General features: G+C 38.6%; 1 protein-coding gene across 2 annotated transcripts in view; it reads right to left on the bottom strand.

Annotated features, from left to right (window-relative positions):
- LOC128355599 (SLIT-ROBO Rho GTPase-activating protein 3-like) overlaps positions 1–15497 on the bottom strand; it is a 34035-nt gene extending 18538 nt beyond the window's left edge. For both annotated transcript variants that reach the window (XM_053315906.1, XM_053315907.1), the window contains exons 1-4: positions 15230–15497; positions 6146–6341; positions 1743–1905; positions 17–79 (exon numbers count right to left, since the gene is read on the bottom strand). In XM_053315906.1, coding sequence (XP_053171881.1) covers positions 17–79; positions 1743–1905; positions 6146–6341; positions 15230–15296 — 489 coding nt within the window. In that variant the 5' untranslated portion in view covers positions 15297–15497. The remainder of the gene's footprint in view (positions 1–16; positions 80–1742; positions 1906–6145; positions 6342–15229) is intronic.
- Between the last annotated feature and the right edge of the window lie 3000 nt (positions 15498–18497).

Below are 18497 nucleotides of genomic sequence, written 5' to 3'. Positions count from 1 at the left end.
TATTTCGTTCACTCACTGTGTAGAGCTCATTGGTGACTTTCACTAACTCCTCGTGCATCTGCACCCCAATTTCTTTGCTCTGTGAAAAGAAAAGCAGGTAACAGTTTCACAAGTGACAATAATTCCACATTTAAAAAGGAAAATGAAGGCAGACATTTAATCATGTAAAACTAGAAATTGGGTTATTTACTAGAGTTGCTTTCCTACAATTGGAAAACTTAAAGGCTGTGTGCCAATTTTGCATGTGAGGGATGTCACCATTTGTTAAAATGCTGTCATCACTCTGCACCAGAAAACATTTAATACAATGCTGCAAATACAAAGTGCACATGCAGACAAAAATAGAACAGAGCAGTGACTTCAGAACATTTCTCAAGCAGTTGTGTCACAGTTTCAGCTCAGTTACAGAGCCTGAGAGCCTATGATGAATTGGACATGTCCCATGACAGGGCTTATAGCCCATGAGGAGGGCCAGTTGAGAGTGACTCTAGAAATCCTGTTGAGAGGATATGAGTGACGCTTAGCCCAATCAATCTTGTTTTTTGCCACCTTTCAGGGGCCACTTGACAAAACAGCAACCTTGTGTTTTCACATGTGACAAGAATTAATCTCCAGCACATTCAGTACATTTAAACTTTGACTTAACAAACGCCAGAGTTTGATTCATTCCCTTCCCACATGTGCAATCTATTAGCAACAAAACAGCACTGCAGTTGAACTTACAGTGTAACAGGATTATTGTTTCGAAGAAGATTTTAGCTAACTTCTTGCATAGGAGACATTTTCAGCAGTCCTTGTCCTCTTTGCGCTGGCCCCAAGCCATCCCATTCCAATCACAGCTCCCATTGTGACAGTGCAGAGCCCCCTAGAGGGCATAAATTATGGGAGATTCCTGCTGCTGTCAAGCGATACTGATCTAATATCCCTAAGGTGAATTGTTCATCACAGCCCCTGAAACACAGGCACTTTGCAATCCTCACACATACCAAGCATAAGCCTCATGAGACGTGAGAGTATAACCAAACCTCCAATGATGTTAAATTTCTGAATGAGAAAAGCACATTAATTTGAATTCCCTCTGCAAACTAATGAATTTGCTGTAAAAAATAAAACTTATATAAATCCAACCTAAGTGAGAAAGAGTGAGAATGATAGGAGAAATGCAGTGTAAAGAGCATCAGAAATGGTTTGCGATCTAAATAAGGAGCAAACTGAGCATGATATTGAGAATGACAATATGCTTGATGATTAGGGGAGGTCAAAAAATCGCACCAACCATGTTAAGCTCTACTGTGTACACACTTTCTACTCTCACAAGGAATTAGCGTAAGGCTAAAGTGATGTAATTTTAAGCAGGTAAAACCTCAGAGATGGGTTGAAGGAGTACTCTCAAAATCAACCTAATGGCTGGAATTTGTACCAGGCAAAAAAAATGCCATTTTGAAGGGTAACTGAAATACTAATTAAGCACCATTGGTCATATCAAGAGATAATGACATAGTGAACTTAATGACATCACTAAAATGTGATCCGACCTCAGAGGGAATATGCCATATAAAAGCCTCACATCATGAAGCATACTGGAAGTCCTGATACATTTCAATTCATATTTGTGTTGGTGTGGTGTCAAGTTCCCAGCTGAGAGCATCAGTCATGCGATCTGAGCTGATGATTTCTGTGACTATGTGCGTTATAAACGGTCAGGGTTACATGCTTCTCATCCATTTCATTCCAATTCTGACCTTTTTGAAAAGTCTGATGACATCCTCGCCCACATGCGCCAGACGGACAATGACGTTGTTGTTGTAGATGTCACTGAGAGTGGCATGGTCTCTGCTCTCCCGCCTGGTCTGGTCCAAGACCAAATACCAGCAGTTCACAGTGGACAGGAGATTTTGGTCCTTTCTGCAAAAACCGAAGCAAGACTTTATTAGTTTTTACAATGGTAAATATTAAATAAGGGTATTGTTGGTATTGGAAAATATGACTTTAGGGGTGCTTGAATGTTTCCACAAAGACAGTCCTGTTTCATCAATCAATTTCTTGAAATCTCTTTGTAGACCAATGTCATATAGAAAGAGCAAAAGTTCTAAATGGACCAACTGTTGCACCATTAATTCACCCCTCCTGAAATTACTTGGGACTCTAGCAGTGAACATGAACATGCCTTACACACTACACAGATCTTACATTCTATCAATTGGTACCAGCTCAAGGGCTTTACATATTATACATCAAAGGGTCACTGCACATGTGGTGAGAAATAAGGAAAAAAGGAGACAGCTGTGCACACACACACACACACACACACACACACACACACGCATGCACATGCATGGAAGGCATGCTGACTGCACTTGCCTCCTTGCTCGAGGGAGCATGTGAGTTCAATTATCCTCACACTGAACAGTTTGTTTGTGTTCTTCTTTGTCTTTAGGGAACATTTTTACTGTTTTTCTAACCTCTACCAATAGTGACTGAAATATAAAAATGATGTCTCACATTACGTTTTTTTACAGCCTGCTAAATAACGATGTGTCGAAACACCTTTTGCTCTTGGCTGATAGATGACCTATGCTGGGAGTCCAACTTTATTTCTTCTTTAATGACTAGTGAAAGGAGGTGGGAGTGGATGAATGATGTTAACACACAGGGAAGAGGACATTCAAAAGTCATTTGAGACCTAGATAGCTATCTCTACGTATTTGCACCCGCAGAACCTTTTATCATATCACACAACTGATCAGTAGCTGTGGACTGAAAGATTAACTCTGAATTGCCTGCTTTGCTTTGTAGAGCAAAGCCACCACAGAAACTCTTTTTTTCCATCTAACATGTCATGGTGAATACAATGTGTTGTGGCTTGTAATAGTATCATGTTGTGATTTAACAGTAAAATATACAACAGAGCAGTCCAGACGCGTTTCCTTTCAACTGCTTTCAAAACTTTTGATGACTTTTATACTTTGAGACTTTTATTCATGTTTTCAGTTTCTTTTTGAAGGGTTGCCACTAACACACATTACCAATCAACCTATGGGTGACCAATAATAACTTTAAGACAGAATTATAATCACAACATCTTTTAATTCTTCATCCTTCTTTTTTTGCAGGAGGGGAACCTCAAGGTCATATCCTTGCTCCTTAATAGTTATGTAACTGCATGTCACTTGGTCAAGTCATACATGTTTATGGCATTTCTTTGTACTGCTGTGCATGCAACATGTTACTGGATGAGCCCAAAAACTCACATACCATACATGACTCCTCTGAAAACTGTCTAGGTGTTGCAAATGTTGTCTATAAAAGAATATCTAATAAATGATGATGGAAAATGGAGAATTGTATTCTTGCTTGTGTTTTTTTTTAAGTGAACATGGAAACTTTCTGTTTCCCCATCTTTGTGGAGCTGTTTCCATACTATAACATATAGAAGCGAGATGAAGAAGATGAATCCACATTCAGTCATCCCAGAAATTAGAACTAGAAATGAATTTCTATTAATAATATCATGATATGGCAGTATTGTCTATTCCTGGTTTCAAAGGTTGCATTAAAGTAGAATGATGTCTGACCAGACTGTTGTAGCTGTTATATAATTTGTCTTTACCCACTTAGACATTATATCCACATTACTGATGATTATTTATTGAAAACCTCATTGTGTAAATAATCAGTATACATTTAGTAAAATATTTAGACTACTGCACCAGTAGTCAGCCCCACTATATTATTGTAATATTGATATCCAATGTGAACAAGTCTGTATATGCACCTTAAATATATCTGTCATGGGTTGACCCAAGGTTTAGTTTATGACTCTATCCTTCTGTCTGGATGAATGATTTTTGAAAAGTAGCGCAAACATAGTACAACAGAAAAGATATCTGAAAAGTTCTGTTTCTGCAATGTGTTGCACGTATGTGATGCTAAAGGTAATCCACAGTGCTGGGCATCAGCACCTTCTGCTTTTTCTTTTCATCCCGTGACACTTTGATTAAAAACATGAACAAGCTATCCCTATACGCCCGTCTTTCAAGCAGAGCAGGTGTTTGATCCTGGACAGGAGATGCCTGGAAACTGACTGTAAATCTTTGGCTGTTGGCTGCTCTTGAATAAGGATGAGCCTGTAGTGTTCAGGACTCAAAGGAGCTGATGCCGAACTGTTCGTAGAAGATGACAGAAGAAGGTTTTCTACCTGACAGCCTACAAAAAGTACAACTGCTTCACAACAAGGTCTCTTCATCATAAAGTCAAATGCAAATCTCAGCTGAACTATAGTGTGCTGACATTTCAAACACATACTGGCTGTATTAAAGGATAAAGCAGATGATACACATTTCATGTGTAGAGGCAAACCAACAATGACCTCATCCAACTCACAATTATTGTGTGTGTATCCAAAGGCTGATATATCTAATTCCTCTATGTTGTGAATCTCCATTTTTGTCCAAAAACTATTAACTATTGAAACCTGTCAGTGTGTGACACTGCTGCATTGGGTGATATGTTCTTTCACCCTGAAAATTATGATCACTGCAGTTTGTTTAGAAACGGTTTCATAGACAGCTATTACATTTTCAGTCTCCAGAGAGTAGTTCCTTGTTTAGCAGATGCCACTGCACAAGCACAGGAATACATTCACAGAGTTTCGCTAGCTTACATCTCACAACCTCTCCATTTTTACTGAAACTCACAATGTGTCACATGTAGCATAAGATCTGTTGACAATAAGAAAAACATAGAATAACCCTCACCCTTTAACTATTGTACAACATGTAGGATATACATTGTCTTTTCAAGACAGTCATTATAATCATATTTTTGCTGCAGCTACTCTGTGCTTTGAAAATGCTCCCTGACAGTCTTCTGCCAACCCATTTATTAGATGTGACACTACAGCTGAAAATCTGAAAGGATCATTGATATTAAAGAAGGGCACTGAGGTTGTGATGTAAAAAAAAAGACAGAGAGAGATATTGCAGACAGAGCAAGCTCAGAAACTCAAGAAGAGAAGACCGCGTGGGATTATTAATGATAGAGACTTAGTCAGCCCATTGTAGTCTGTGAGTATAAATCTAGCCTCTGACAGACAGATATAATGACGTCCATTTAATGTGACGGGGGAGAATCTGGGACAGTAGGGTGTAGAGAGAAGTCATGCAATGTGAATCTCTTACAGGGCTCTCCCTTTGAGGGAACGCTCCATTTATCAATGTTGCCAGTGACGGGAGCTCTCCGCCATGATTACGCTTTATATCCAATTGGCTGCAGAGACTAAAAGAAAAACGGAAAGACCTCTCTCGAATATACCAACGTGTTTGTTCCACATGACTGACACAGCCAGGTCACATCAAAGGGTGTGCAACTGCCTACATATCAATTATACCATCTGTTCTGTAGCCATTTTTAAGGTAGGTTCAATTTCCTGCATTGCTAATCCTAAAATTATACACTGAGAATTACTGAGCAGATTTCTTCACATAGATTTTATTTATTTATTTCAGGAGCTTTCAACCCCTTGTGGTCCTCATTTGTAGTTTTCAAGGTGAAGAGTGCTCTTGAGTGCTGAATGTACTGTATTATTTCTGATATTCATTTGATCACCCCAGATCGCCAAATTGGACAAAATATGAGAAAATTATCTAAAAGTCAGTGAGAGCTGCAGGCTGGTCAGAGTATCTACTGAGCAGATCCTCAACATGCTGAAGGGTATGTACCCTAACCCCCCTTTTGTTACTTTCTTCAGACTCCTGACTCTGATTTATTTTCAGTGGCTATTGAGAAAATATGAGTATTTGAGTAGCAGTCTAGCGTGAAGCTGTTTGAGAATGGAAATGAAATGACAGCCACAGAGAAAAGACGGGAGGGGGCTGGATAAAAAGTCTGACCTAGTTGGGAGAAACACAGCAGCCTGAGGCCACAAGCTTCCTTGGCCCTGGATTCATTTCAGGTCATTTCGTCTGCTTTTATACCTCTTCTCTTTTCTGTTTCTTATCCTTCCCCTTTTTTTCTTTTTTCTTTCTGTTTCCATCTATTCGTGCTATGCCAGTGATCAGTAATGTCATGTAAATGTTTTTTATGGGTCAAACACATCCGATACAGATGTTCCAGTGCTTAGCAGACAGTCAGTGGCCAGACTCACTTGAAGTGCTGGTGCTCTCTGGAGGTGCGGATCTTGGCGGAGTAGCGCTCTGCCAGTTTGTCCAGACTCCTGGAGTACTCAAGCTGTAACTCGGCCTTTCGACGGAAGAACTCTTGTAGGTCCTGCAGCAGCTGTAGTCGGGATTCAGACTGCTGCTCCAAACAACGGAACTGCTCCACCAGCTGGTTTCGGATCTCTGCATATCAACAAAATAGCAATCAAAAGAGGGAGACCACCTTCAGAATAAATAGAGCCTCTGATGGGCTTACATGCTTGGCCTCACTTTACCCTGCCACACTGCTGCAAGTCAGCATTTAACCCACAGGCCCTCAGCAAAGCACATAATGTGGCAACATACAAATATATAAGGATACAGTCAAGCTAGCACAAGCACTATTACAAGAACAAAGTCATCATAATGGGATAAAACTGGATGTCAAAGTGCATTTGTCTGCTGTCTGTATGTATGTGCATGTGTGTGTGTGTGTGTGTGTGTGTGTGTGTGTGTGTGTGTGTCTGTGTCTGTGTGTGTGTGTGTGTGTGTGTGTGTGTGTGTAGTGGGAGGGGGTCTGGGGGTGTCTGAATGCTGGGATATCACGTGCATATGAGATGCATGTCTGTTGATTGCAGCAGACAGCACAGAAAATGTAAAATAGGTCAGCTTCTCAAAATGCATTGTGCTGAGAGAGCCTTCAGAGAAGTTTGTCCTGAAGAAACAAATTGCAGGCATTCTTTCGATTACAAGATCGCTGTGGTTTTGTGCTCATGAGGTTTGGAAACTCACTGCTCCTATTCATAGTCTGAGAATGAGGGAAAATTAACTGTGGTGTAAATTCTGAAAATATGGTTGATAAAGCATTTACAAATAGGCAGATATAATACTTCCAAAACTTAAATGTTTTAAAGCTTATTAACAATATTTCACTTTGGGAAGGTATTTCCTGTTTGTAGTTTCAGCTGTTAAATGGAGTACAACAGTTAATATTAGCAAGCGGAAGGAATTTTGGTTTCAACCGTAAAAGTTAGTTCAAGTAAACATTAATTTAAATGTAATTCTAACACTGATCATTTCACTCTGAGGCATCTTGGCCATTTGACTCGAGTGGTCACGTGCACCCTTAAACCAATTTCTTACAAGTAAATGTCAGCTTTGGCTTCTATGTTAATCATCAAACCAACCAAACAAACAAACACATATGAAGAACCGAAATGTGACCTACAAAACAAAGGATGGATATAATGAGAATTCTGACTAAAAGCTATCATTATGCAAATACATAACAGTAGCAACTAGGGCGATTATGGCAAAATCAAAATCACGATTAATTGAACTTTTAACCTCGATTATGATTAATGAACAATTATCTCCACCATTGATGAACAATTATGTATTTTCAGTTTCTTTTGTTTAGTATTTTACTCTGCTGCCCTCACACGAGTATCTTTAGGGATTGAAAATAATGATGTTTTAAGGTGTGACGCTGTGGTCAATGTCTAGTTTAGTTGTTTAGAACTATGTAAAGATCATGGTTTGGGTTAAAATGATCACTGGAGACAAGTTTTTAAATTCCTTAAAGATATGCAACCTTTACTGTCATGGCAACAGTGAACACCACAATTGATTGACATGAGCAAGATTAAGTCGATTAGAGTTTCTAAATGTCGGTTTCGATCATTTTTCAATTGCCCAACCCTAGTAGAAACATGTCTGTGAGCTTTCTTTACATTTAATACTCAATGTGCTGGCTAGCTAACCAGCTAACATTACTTCTGAGTTCAAAGCCTTTTTGCTAACATGTTCTTGTTCAATATTGTTGAATATAGTGGGACGTGCACAGATATCAACTGTCAGATCAATGATTCCTGGTGAAGCCCAGGACTACTGCGGGATTGTAGTAGGGTATACTGTATGTAGTTTTGTACATAAAAATATGTACTAGAATAGACAGAATTTATGTAACGGATTCCATGAACATATTTTCTTCACCTGCTGGCCTGCTGATCTGAATCCAGCTCTGTAAAGTTGCACAACCCATCATCATCATCATCATCATCATCATCATCATCATCATAATAATAAGGCAACTTCTATCGGCTACATCTGCTTGTTGGTTAAAAATGAATCACAACCTGAATGAAAGTTCAAGAACAAAGCAGCAGCTCATGTCTCAAGCTAGAAAGAAGCTGAACATCACACAACTTCTTACTGACTGTAAACCATCTTTTGTCTAGCATGATTCAACAGTCACACTTCATGTGATGGTTAGAACAGAGCTGAAGAATTATCCTGATATATCCCGCAAGCTAAAGCTAGCTGAGCGATAGCATAGTGAAAGCATAATATACATATAATATATAATAAAAGGGATTATTGCGAGACCGCGACATGATGCAAACGTGACAAGCTGGCTTCTTTAATTAGTTTGCGAGCCCACCTGTTAGAGATGGGACAAACTTTATGCTACAGGTTCAAATGTTACTTTGGACAGTTTTAATGTACTTTGGTTAGTTCTGTCATTAATATAGTCTTTCCCTCAGGGTTCATTAACTATCTTAGGGTCCTCTCTGTAGAAATCTGTCATTGTTTATTCTGAACCACTATTATACATTATAGTAGACAACTCTACTATATATTAATATTTCTTGTTGTAATTTACATTATGCAGTGAAACTAGTAATTTAGCAGGGGGTTTGAACACTTGCAGGGCATTGTATGTCAAATTCTCATTAAGAGCTGTGCCCCCCTAAAGGTCTGATCCTAGATTTGCCCCTGCCACCCATCATTAATCATTTCCACAACGTCAAAACTCACCCGGTGCCGTAACAGCAGCAACAGTGTCAGACTACACTTATGCATCTTCCTGATATCCGTGTTTGATTCTGTGTCTGATTTTGTCCCTGTGCCAGATTGAGTGGCTCTGCTCTGGGCCCCTCCCATCTCCAACACAGAGGCACGTTAATCAAAAAGTAATAAAAGTTTGGACTATATGGTTTTAAACTAATTTGGTCTAATTTCAGAAATTGCTACTTGTATGTATTTATTTATTCATTCATATAGCAGCTAAATATCCCCGACACACAGCTCAGCCAAAGAAGGCAAATGGGCTGATTTCACTGTTGTAGCTTGAGTGTTAGGAGTGTAATTATTCCCTTTTAGATTTCAAAAAGGCTGCAAATACAGATTCCCTGCTGGACAGCCTGTATTGGTAGTTGGCTGTTTCTAAAGACCTCTGGGATTGCAGATAATAAAAACGTCTACAAAAGCAATAACATCACTTTTATGGCCTTACATTAACACTGAGAAATACAAATAACATTTCATTTCACCTATATACAGTACTGTTTATTACAAGGCTGTCATAAATCCAGTGGCGAAGTAGCTGCTCAATGTGCGCTGGCAGATGAACCATAAATCATATCAGAACCTAGAGCTGAGTGATATGGTTGGAAGCAGTATCACTTTAAGGATGTTAATAAGGATATTTCCAATGTTGATACATATGAGGATAATGGCAAATGTATGACAAAATTACATTTGAGTATTTTGTCATTTTTTGAGAAAAAAAAAATTAATTCCAGCATCACAAATGTGATTGTTTTCCCTTCAACGATAATTAAATTCATATGTTTGTAATAAAAATACATTTGACAATGTCATCTCAGCCTTTGGGAAAACAGTGATTGAAGTTTTTCACAATTTTCTGACATTTTATGGACCAAACAACTAATTGAATGACTAATTGACAGATGACTCAATGATGAAAATAATCCTGAGTTCCAGCCCTAGTCTAAAACATAAATAACTTGTTTTGTTAGTTTTTAATTAAAGCTTGCTTGAAATGAGACATTATTGAATGATGGTACAATAAGATGAAAGTCAATAAACAACTATTTTAAATAACTGGCGAGTTCAAATCTGTGGGATTATTCACTTACACGAGGGTATAAACAAGGCCTCTCTCTCTACAAGACAATGAAAAGCAGTTGAGCAATATTGAGATGGCTGGAGATTCCATGCATATGATTGCTGTGTACTGAAAGGAACTTTGTAGAAATGTATCAATGGAGAAGATGACCCAGCAGAAGAAAAGACCTTTTGTTCAGTTAAAAATGCTGTTTCTGTATCTAGAATAAAGGATTTCCAAAATTCCTCTCCTGTTGTCTATGAGTGTGTGAGTGAAAATGTGAATGAAGGAGCAAGGAGAGAAAGAAAGACAGAATAAATATGTAGTCCCTTGCTGTTTGGAGATGTACCCCTCATGGTCCCCATAGTTGCCCAGTTGCCTGGTTACATGCCTCTAGAGGCATCTCATTGAGAGCAGGCTAGTTGCCTGTTCTGACAGTCGCAGCAGTCAGTCTATTTAGCATAATGGCCAAGGACAAGGGCAACTTTCTCTGCTTCATAATGCTCAATAAACAACAGTCTGTGCTGATGAATGATGCAGCAATCAAGTTCAAAATTGAAAGAAATGTCACTGATGTACTGTGCTAAAATAGCCCACAGAAAAACAAAATTTGTAGGCCTACATGACTTTAATCCTTTTTAATCATACACTGCCAGCATAAAAGAACAAGCTGATAATATAACGAGCAAATCTAAATTGATTTAACTGCAATTTTATCAGCGAGACATCAAATAGACTCATGATATTTGCATTCACTCTCCTGTGAGCGTGTTATTTTTAGACCTTAAACTGTTACTAGGGACTGTGCAATACTGCACTACATTCGATGAATGATTCAAGCCTTTGCAGAGTAATGCATAATTACAAGGAAGCTGGCAAGGAGTTCAAGTGAATAATATAGCAAGAAGTAAGCCTCAATAGCTAAATGCAGCCTCTTTGCTCTCTTTTTATTGATTACACAAAAGAGAAGGTTTCCTTAAATTAAATGCAGATTGGGAACAGTTTTTTGCCAAAATTAGTAAAATGTTCCACACCCAAAGGCCTGTGGAAATTTCACTAATAGGACTTCAGCCATTTCTAATGTTTATTTTTCTCCTAACCCATATGGTTAACATCCTGGTATGTGCTGGTGACTTTAACAACCATTTTGAGTATAAATTAATTGCTTCCAGAGACTTGAGGGCAACATTGAAGCAGAAAATGATGAAAAGTAACTTTTTTAGTTGCTTAAGTCATCAATCTGGTTGTGACTGAGCAATGAGATATTGTCAGGTCATGCTGTAAATATAAACAATAAAAGGTTTTAGTACATATAGATACAACCACTAAAGCCATCCAAATATCCAAATATACAATGAAACATAATTTCAATAGTGCTCCTATTTTACCCTGTCAATTCAAAAAGACAAACCATGTCCTCCTGCTAATCTCAAAAACATTGTGTTTGTAGGGGCCACACTCCTGGATGTCTAACAGACTGTAGTGTAATGTAATGAATTACATGTTGCCTTGCAGGTTTACCATTTAGACTGATGGACTGCTGCAGCAGGTAGTGAGCACCAAATATCACATAGTGAGGAATGACTGTCACCACAGTAGCCTACTCAAACTAGCATAGCACAGCTACTGCAATGGCCAGCAGCATTCTCCAGGGCTGTGTCTGCAGTTATCCATGCGTGGCTAGTCACATGTGTCCTAACCCAGACTGACACGTTGACATAATTTAGTACAAATCAACTCTGTGTTCTGTGAACGTCTTGTGAATGCAGTAATGGCTATGGTATGCCTTTACAGTCTATTTATTTGCTTGAGCTCACATGTCTTTCTCCCCCTCTCCTGATACAAATACTTCTAACAAGGAAAGGTGTCACTATTTGAAAATCCAAGATGTAGTGTCTCATACATGTTGCCAACACACAGGCAACAAAGATATTGTTTCACAGTTGTAATGCAACCTTGACATTTCAAGAAAGTATCAGTCTGAGCATTCTTTTATGAGGAATACACACAGAGGGGTGTGTCTACATGCTTTTAGTGAAATGCATATCTGCAGTGAAGATGGTGGCGATGGGATAAGAGTGCCTATGGTGAGATGCTATGCGATTGTCACTGGATTGTCATCAAACAGGTGTAAATGTAATCTGTACATCATGGATGACTATCCCTATACACACAAACTCTGCAGTGCCATATGTTTCCTTTGCAACAGCAAATCTTACAATAAAGGTTTTGTATGATACCCTATTAGAGCAATTTGTGCATAAGACTCTAAACAAACCAGATGGCATTGAAGATAATGTGGCCTGGAGCTAGTGTGATGCATAATGAGGGGCATCCCCTTTTTTGTGTGTTTTGTGTTTGGGTTCAGCAGGAAGCTTGGAGATACTTCAGGCTGGTTACTGTAACTATACTATTTAAATAGAAAATTGTTGAAAAAAATCAGGAAGACAAATTTTTTGTCACAAACAAAAAATAATAGAAAAACCACATGATGTCAGTTGGTACCAACAGTTAAATGATGACTAATGTTTTGATACAAAGCTGTATCTCTTGTTTATGGATGAATCATCACTCATCAATGAATCGGGCATGGCTTGCGACAATAAAGGCAAATACAGGCCTCGACCTGTAAAGCTGGCAGAAAAAACACAGTTAGCTGAAATGTCTCATTAGGTTTGTGCCCGATTGAACCACTGTGCAGTCAGCAACTCAGCATTATCGGAGGCCAGTGTCAGTGTCAGAGTAAGCCCTCACAGCTCCAAACTGATCTAAGCCCAGTTTGCAAATGAGCTTAAGATGTCAGCTTAAAAGCTTTCTCTGAAACTGAGATGAGAGAGACGGAGCTGTGATGGCTCTCAGCCACAAAGCTGGTGTGGAGACCAGAGAGAGAGAGAGAGAGAGAGAGGGAGAGAGAGAGAGTTAGAGTGAGAGTGTCAAAGAGAGAGAGAAACTGAAAGAGTCAAACAAATAAACAGACAAAGAAAGCGACAAGGAAAAAGCAAACCGCACCTCTATCTGCAAAATGCTAATCATACTCTTCATTCCAGACACATGCTGACGAGCTTTGGTCATTTCCTCTCTGTAATGTGTGGCTGCTTTTGTGGAATATTTTAATGTACATATTTGCGCAGATACCCTAAAGACTTCATCAACAACAGTATTACCCATAGTGAAAACCGAGTTTCTACATGTTTTCATTGATTTGGCCTACATGTGAGCTAGTTGTTCCCATGCTGCACAGCCAATATCTTCTAAAGAAACAAAGCAAAGACCTCTACAAACAGATTAAGTGTTGTTTTATTGCTTAATGTGTATTAGAAATATCACAATACGGAGAAAGTATTACTTTTGATATGGTTAAATCCAGGCCGAACTCAATCAATGACTAAACCAAACGAGGTCATTATATTAAAGTTAAGATGAAATTGCAAAGAATATTTATATGCAAATAAACTAAACTAAACTAAACTAAAACTATCTATTGGTACCACTAATGTAAAATGCAACATCTGCATTTCAATTACAGCTACACATCTGCCTGGCATGCATTCAAATGTTACACAGTGTTAACAAACACGTTAAGATGTCACTGTCCTATACAGGAAAGTACACAGACCCCAACAAACACCTTCAGTTCACAGTAGACATTTCAATTGATGTTTGCTCTGTACAGTCATCTTTGTTGTTTGGTGTTTTTTGAGTACTGCAGTCCTGCTGGGGTTATTTTGAGCACAGTCTGAAAAGAAAGGGCCATTTCATCCCATAATAGTCAGGATTATCTGAGTTCATCTGTTTTAGACCAATAAGCTTCATATAGTCTGAAATAAAGATGGTAGATGTAATGGCTAACCAGTGACACTGCAGCAGGCTGACTGATTGAGCATTAGTGATGTGGTTTCCAGCATTGTGTGCTAGATAATAATGTTAAAAGAATGCAGATTTAATAACTCCAATTCTACAATTTAATTAATTCTAACTTTCAGTAGATTTTCAAAGTATGATTTAAAATGTTGGGTCATTGTGTGATTATTTTCATTATAATTTAATCTGCCAATTATTTCAACAAATTATTTTCTGTATTCACTCATTTCACATGGTCAGAAATAAGAATAAGAATAAAACTAAGAAAGAAAAAAAAACAGCCTCCACAAATTCCTGGATCCTAATGTGATGTCTTTATCTTGCTTGTTTTGTTTGACCAAAAGTCCAGAACCCGAGGATAAGAAAAGTTTAAATAATCAGGTCAAAATAGTTACATTTTCTGTCTGTGCCTTGTTTGTTTCAGTGCACTGTTTGAAGCCTGGAACCACAACCCTGAGGTTATGCACTTAAGTGTTACAGTTAACACAACACAAAGTTGTCTTTAAAAGGTTGAGCAGACAACCCACCCATATACATCCTGCACTGTCTATTCCAATACAATTCAGTGGTCCTGACACTCTCCTCTCTCAGGGTGGTTTATCCAGTCTCATATTTAGTGGCAGACAGTAAAATCCTTTCATGGTTCATAATTCATACAGACAGCATACATTATTGATGGACTTTCTGAACTGTTTGCTGTGTGACCTTCTCAAGCTTCTCCTCCACCCTCCTGATATTACACTTTGTCCTGAAGTATCAATGCTCACTATAGATTATCACAATTAATCTTCACATTTTAACCTTTCTTTTCCCAAGAAACGACTGTAATTTGTAACCAGACGCCTCCAAGTATGAATACCTGAGGTGTGTGACCTCCAGTCTATTGGAAAAATTGTCCAAGGTGAATTGTTACATTCCCATGTTGGGTGTTCAGTATCAGTACAGTCTCAAATAAATATAATCTGTACTTTGACACAAGAAGCTCTATGAAGTAGCTTGGCTGGCCACACACATGCAGGGCTAGGCTTGTTAAAAGCCAGGATCTGGAGCACACAGTCATCATGAGTGCAGAGAAACCGGTTCAGCCAAGTACACCTTCATTTTTGTATTATGGATTTAATGGTTGGGTTAAATGCCATTGATTTATCAGCAATTGGATATTTCTATTGGAATTGCTTACAAATAAACAACTGCCATCTAAAACTATGCAATGTGTCCCACCCTACAGCATCGCACACATATGAAGCTTGTGGTAAAGTTACGCAATAGTAGCTTGACACACGGAATAACAATATGATCGGGCCTGCATGTTACCAACCTTTCACTTGGGTCTCATATTCGGCAATAATCTCTTTGTCCTTCTTGACTTTCGCCTGAGATGACATTTTGAGGGGGAGAATGGATCGTGCAGTCCTTGCAGGCAGGAATCAGCGTCTCTTTTTGCCACAATGCAGTGTTTCAGCCCGTCTGCAGTCTTCCCCGAACAGTTGAACAACAATCAGATGCGAATCATCGCCCGCTTGACACAACTTCGGATATTAAAAACGCACTTGAGGCTCATGCAATGTTGCTGCTCTGCGTAAAAGGCGACGTCGACCTAAAAGTGCATACTGATCCCCGACCCTGACCACTCCTCTTCACCAGCACTCTTTAGTGAATCGGAAAACAGTTCGCGTTTGATGATCATTTCACAAAGCGTTGAGTGAAATCTGTAAGAGACAGCTATGGTAGCCTCAGCTATGATAGCGCTGCTGCACAACACTGTCCAATCTCTCTCTCTCTCTCTCGCTCTCTCTGTCTGTCTCTCTCTCTCTCTCTCTCTCTCTCTCTCTCTCTCTCTCTCTCTCTCTCTGTCTCTCTATCTATCTCTCTATCTCTCTCCCTGCAAGTTCAGTGCTGCTGCAGAAAAAAAGGGTGAATGGATGTGAAAGTCAATATGAGACTCCTCCCCTAATCCCCCTCTTTTTCACCACTTTTCTTTCTCATGGATGGTTAAAGATTCGTCTGAGTGAAATGGTATGCAAACCTCTGCTTATAACAAATAGGCTGTCAAAAACTGTTTTCACAGCTGAAGGACTATACATAGTTTACTGGCGATCAGGATTTGATTGCTCTGTTTCCGGAGCATGAAGCTGACTGCAGAGCACAGGTAGAGTTGGGTGGGTTTGCTACAGGAGTAGCTGCAATGTCTGCAATCAGTCACATTTAGGCTCATGGATATCCATGGAGACCCTCATCCAGACATCCCCAAACCAGACAATAGCAAACCCTAGCAAGTTAGAAATAATCATAACTGCCAGAAGATGATAAAAAAAAGAAGTTAAATATAGTATAATATTTGTTGCTGAAACTCCACCATTTGGAGTCTGTATGATCTCCATAACACAAAATGATGCAGTAGCCTACTTATGAGAAAATGGTAAAACAACTATAGGATCTTTGTCACATAATGATGAGATATTTATCAGGATTAAGTGATTAGTGACTGAAATTTAGGACATATCGGTGTCACACAAATTCAGGCAGCTATCCAAAATATGTGGAAAATTAAAATAATAGTTTACCTCAGAAACAAATAAATTAATAATTTTTTATTCAATTTTCTGTCTTAAAACAACAGTCAGGTGCCCGCTGTGATTACTCCTCTTGGGCATCCTGACCATTTAAGAGAACCCTTCTTTTAATGTGAGTCATTCAGTGAAAACATGTAGGTCTATTTGAAGATAATATGCTTCAGCAGTCTGAGTTAGTTAAATCAAGTGTGTATGATCCAGAGTTACAATGCTTTTAAAGTCATTCTTTGTGTTTCCCTGGACAGTATTTCCCTGTAAAGCTGTAGTGGAAGGACAGCCTCATCTTGTGTTCAGATAAAGTTAGGATTCTTACATTGAAAGTGAATTGGGAAGGGATCAGGCCTGTATAGACAGAAGGAATGATTACTGAAAGTTAAAGTTTCAATGTTCATTTGCTTTAAGACAGACTTGAAGAATTGTGAATCTATCCTTTAAACTTGTTTCTAACTGTGGAGGAAACTGATGTATTACAAACAGATCTGGCTTACAACTGAGCCCATTCTCCCCTCACAGTTGCAACATTTTGACAAAGATGATGAAGCGTTTCCCCTGAGAAAGTCTGAATGACTCAATGTGTTCTTCACTCAATACAGGCAATACTGACAAACAACTTCCTGTGTCTTCTCATGTGCAACTGTGTGCTGCGTCTTTGATCTTACAACCTTGCCAAGGTTTTTTTCTTTTGTCTAAATGGAATGTGAATTCATGTATTGGCAAGGGGTAACTGAACACTTTCTTTCTGGGCCTATCTGTGGGAAGATTGCATTTTGATCTGTGTCAAGAGATCCTAGTTTTCAGGAAATCTGTGGGCTACTGTCAGCCCGTGACAAGACAGTGCTTAAGCTGGGAGAGAGCCCAGGAAAAATCTGCAGGAGAAATGATCAGTCCCACCATGCAAGCTTTACTCCAGCCTCTAATTTCCTGAGCAAATGTTACTCACCAATCCTTAACCCCAGAGTGGGCCTGATAAAAGTTGGGGTGGGTGGTTTGAAAATGTGAAAAAGCTGTGTCTAACTAGGCCATGGGAACTTTAACACGATCCACATATATGTCTTTACTGGAGGAATGATCACCAAGAAAAGATTAGACACCTTCAGGAGACTAATAAATGTGTAAATGTAAAAATTACAGAAGTCTTTATGCTGCAATTGTCCAGAATATCCAATGCTCACTGTATCAGTTTGTAGAGTCTGTGATGACGTTAAACATTAACTATAACAGACATTATTGTAATGCTTTGTGTTGTCTACCACCATTTATGTGTGCACGAGGAAGGCATCATTCTTTAAAAACCTTTCAGTTTAATGCAATAACACTGTCAACTATAGCTTCATCAATTATGAAGTGAACCAACACCTGTATGACACAGTTTTAACAAAGGAGAACATCATCATTGTTATCATATCAATGTCATTATTAACAGTTTCCCCTGAGGCATTATGTTACTACTACTACTACTTTAAACAACGCTGCTGTTATTATTATAATGACTACTATTTTATTTTCATTCTTGCATGCTTTGTCTTGTTTTATGTATGTATTATGTTAAGTTCTGCACATCAACCTGTTTTTCTTTTCCTGTCGTCGTCTGTTCCTATTTTGATGTTTCTGTAATATCACTATTTTTGTTTTGTTTTATCACCAATATTTTTTAAAGGCGGAAATAATAATAATAATAATAATAAATAGATATTGTAGTAACAAACACACAAAAAAGAGAACATTATGAGCTTCACGTATATACTGTAGGATTTGTTGCAAGGCGGTTGCATTGTTGCACACACCCTTATTTACTATGCAGGTGAGCAGGTAAAGGAAAATAACAAATATGATCAATGCACATACACAGTCTATGGTGAGCAGAAAGTTAAGAGTTATAAGAGTTATAAGATAAGAGTTATTTGACCCCTTGCATGAAAATGGGTAGTTGCACTCTGAATTTGAAATAAAGGGTTAGGGTATATTTTATTTTAAATGCCAACAGTAATATATTCGGCCTGTGAGGGTTGTGTC

This window comes from Scomber japonicus, chromosome 3 (assembly GCF_027409825.1).
Source record: "Scomber japonicus isolate fScoJap1 chromosome 3, fScoJap1.pri, whole genome shotgun sequence".
NCBI classification, from domain to species: domain Eukaryota; kingdom Metazoa; phylum Chordata; class Actinopteri; order Scombriformes; family Scombridae; genus Scomber; species Scomber japonicus.
Note: the sequence above shows the minus strand (reverse complement) of the source record. Positions and strands in the feature narration are given on the sequence as shown.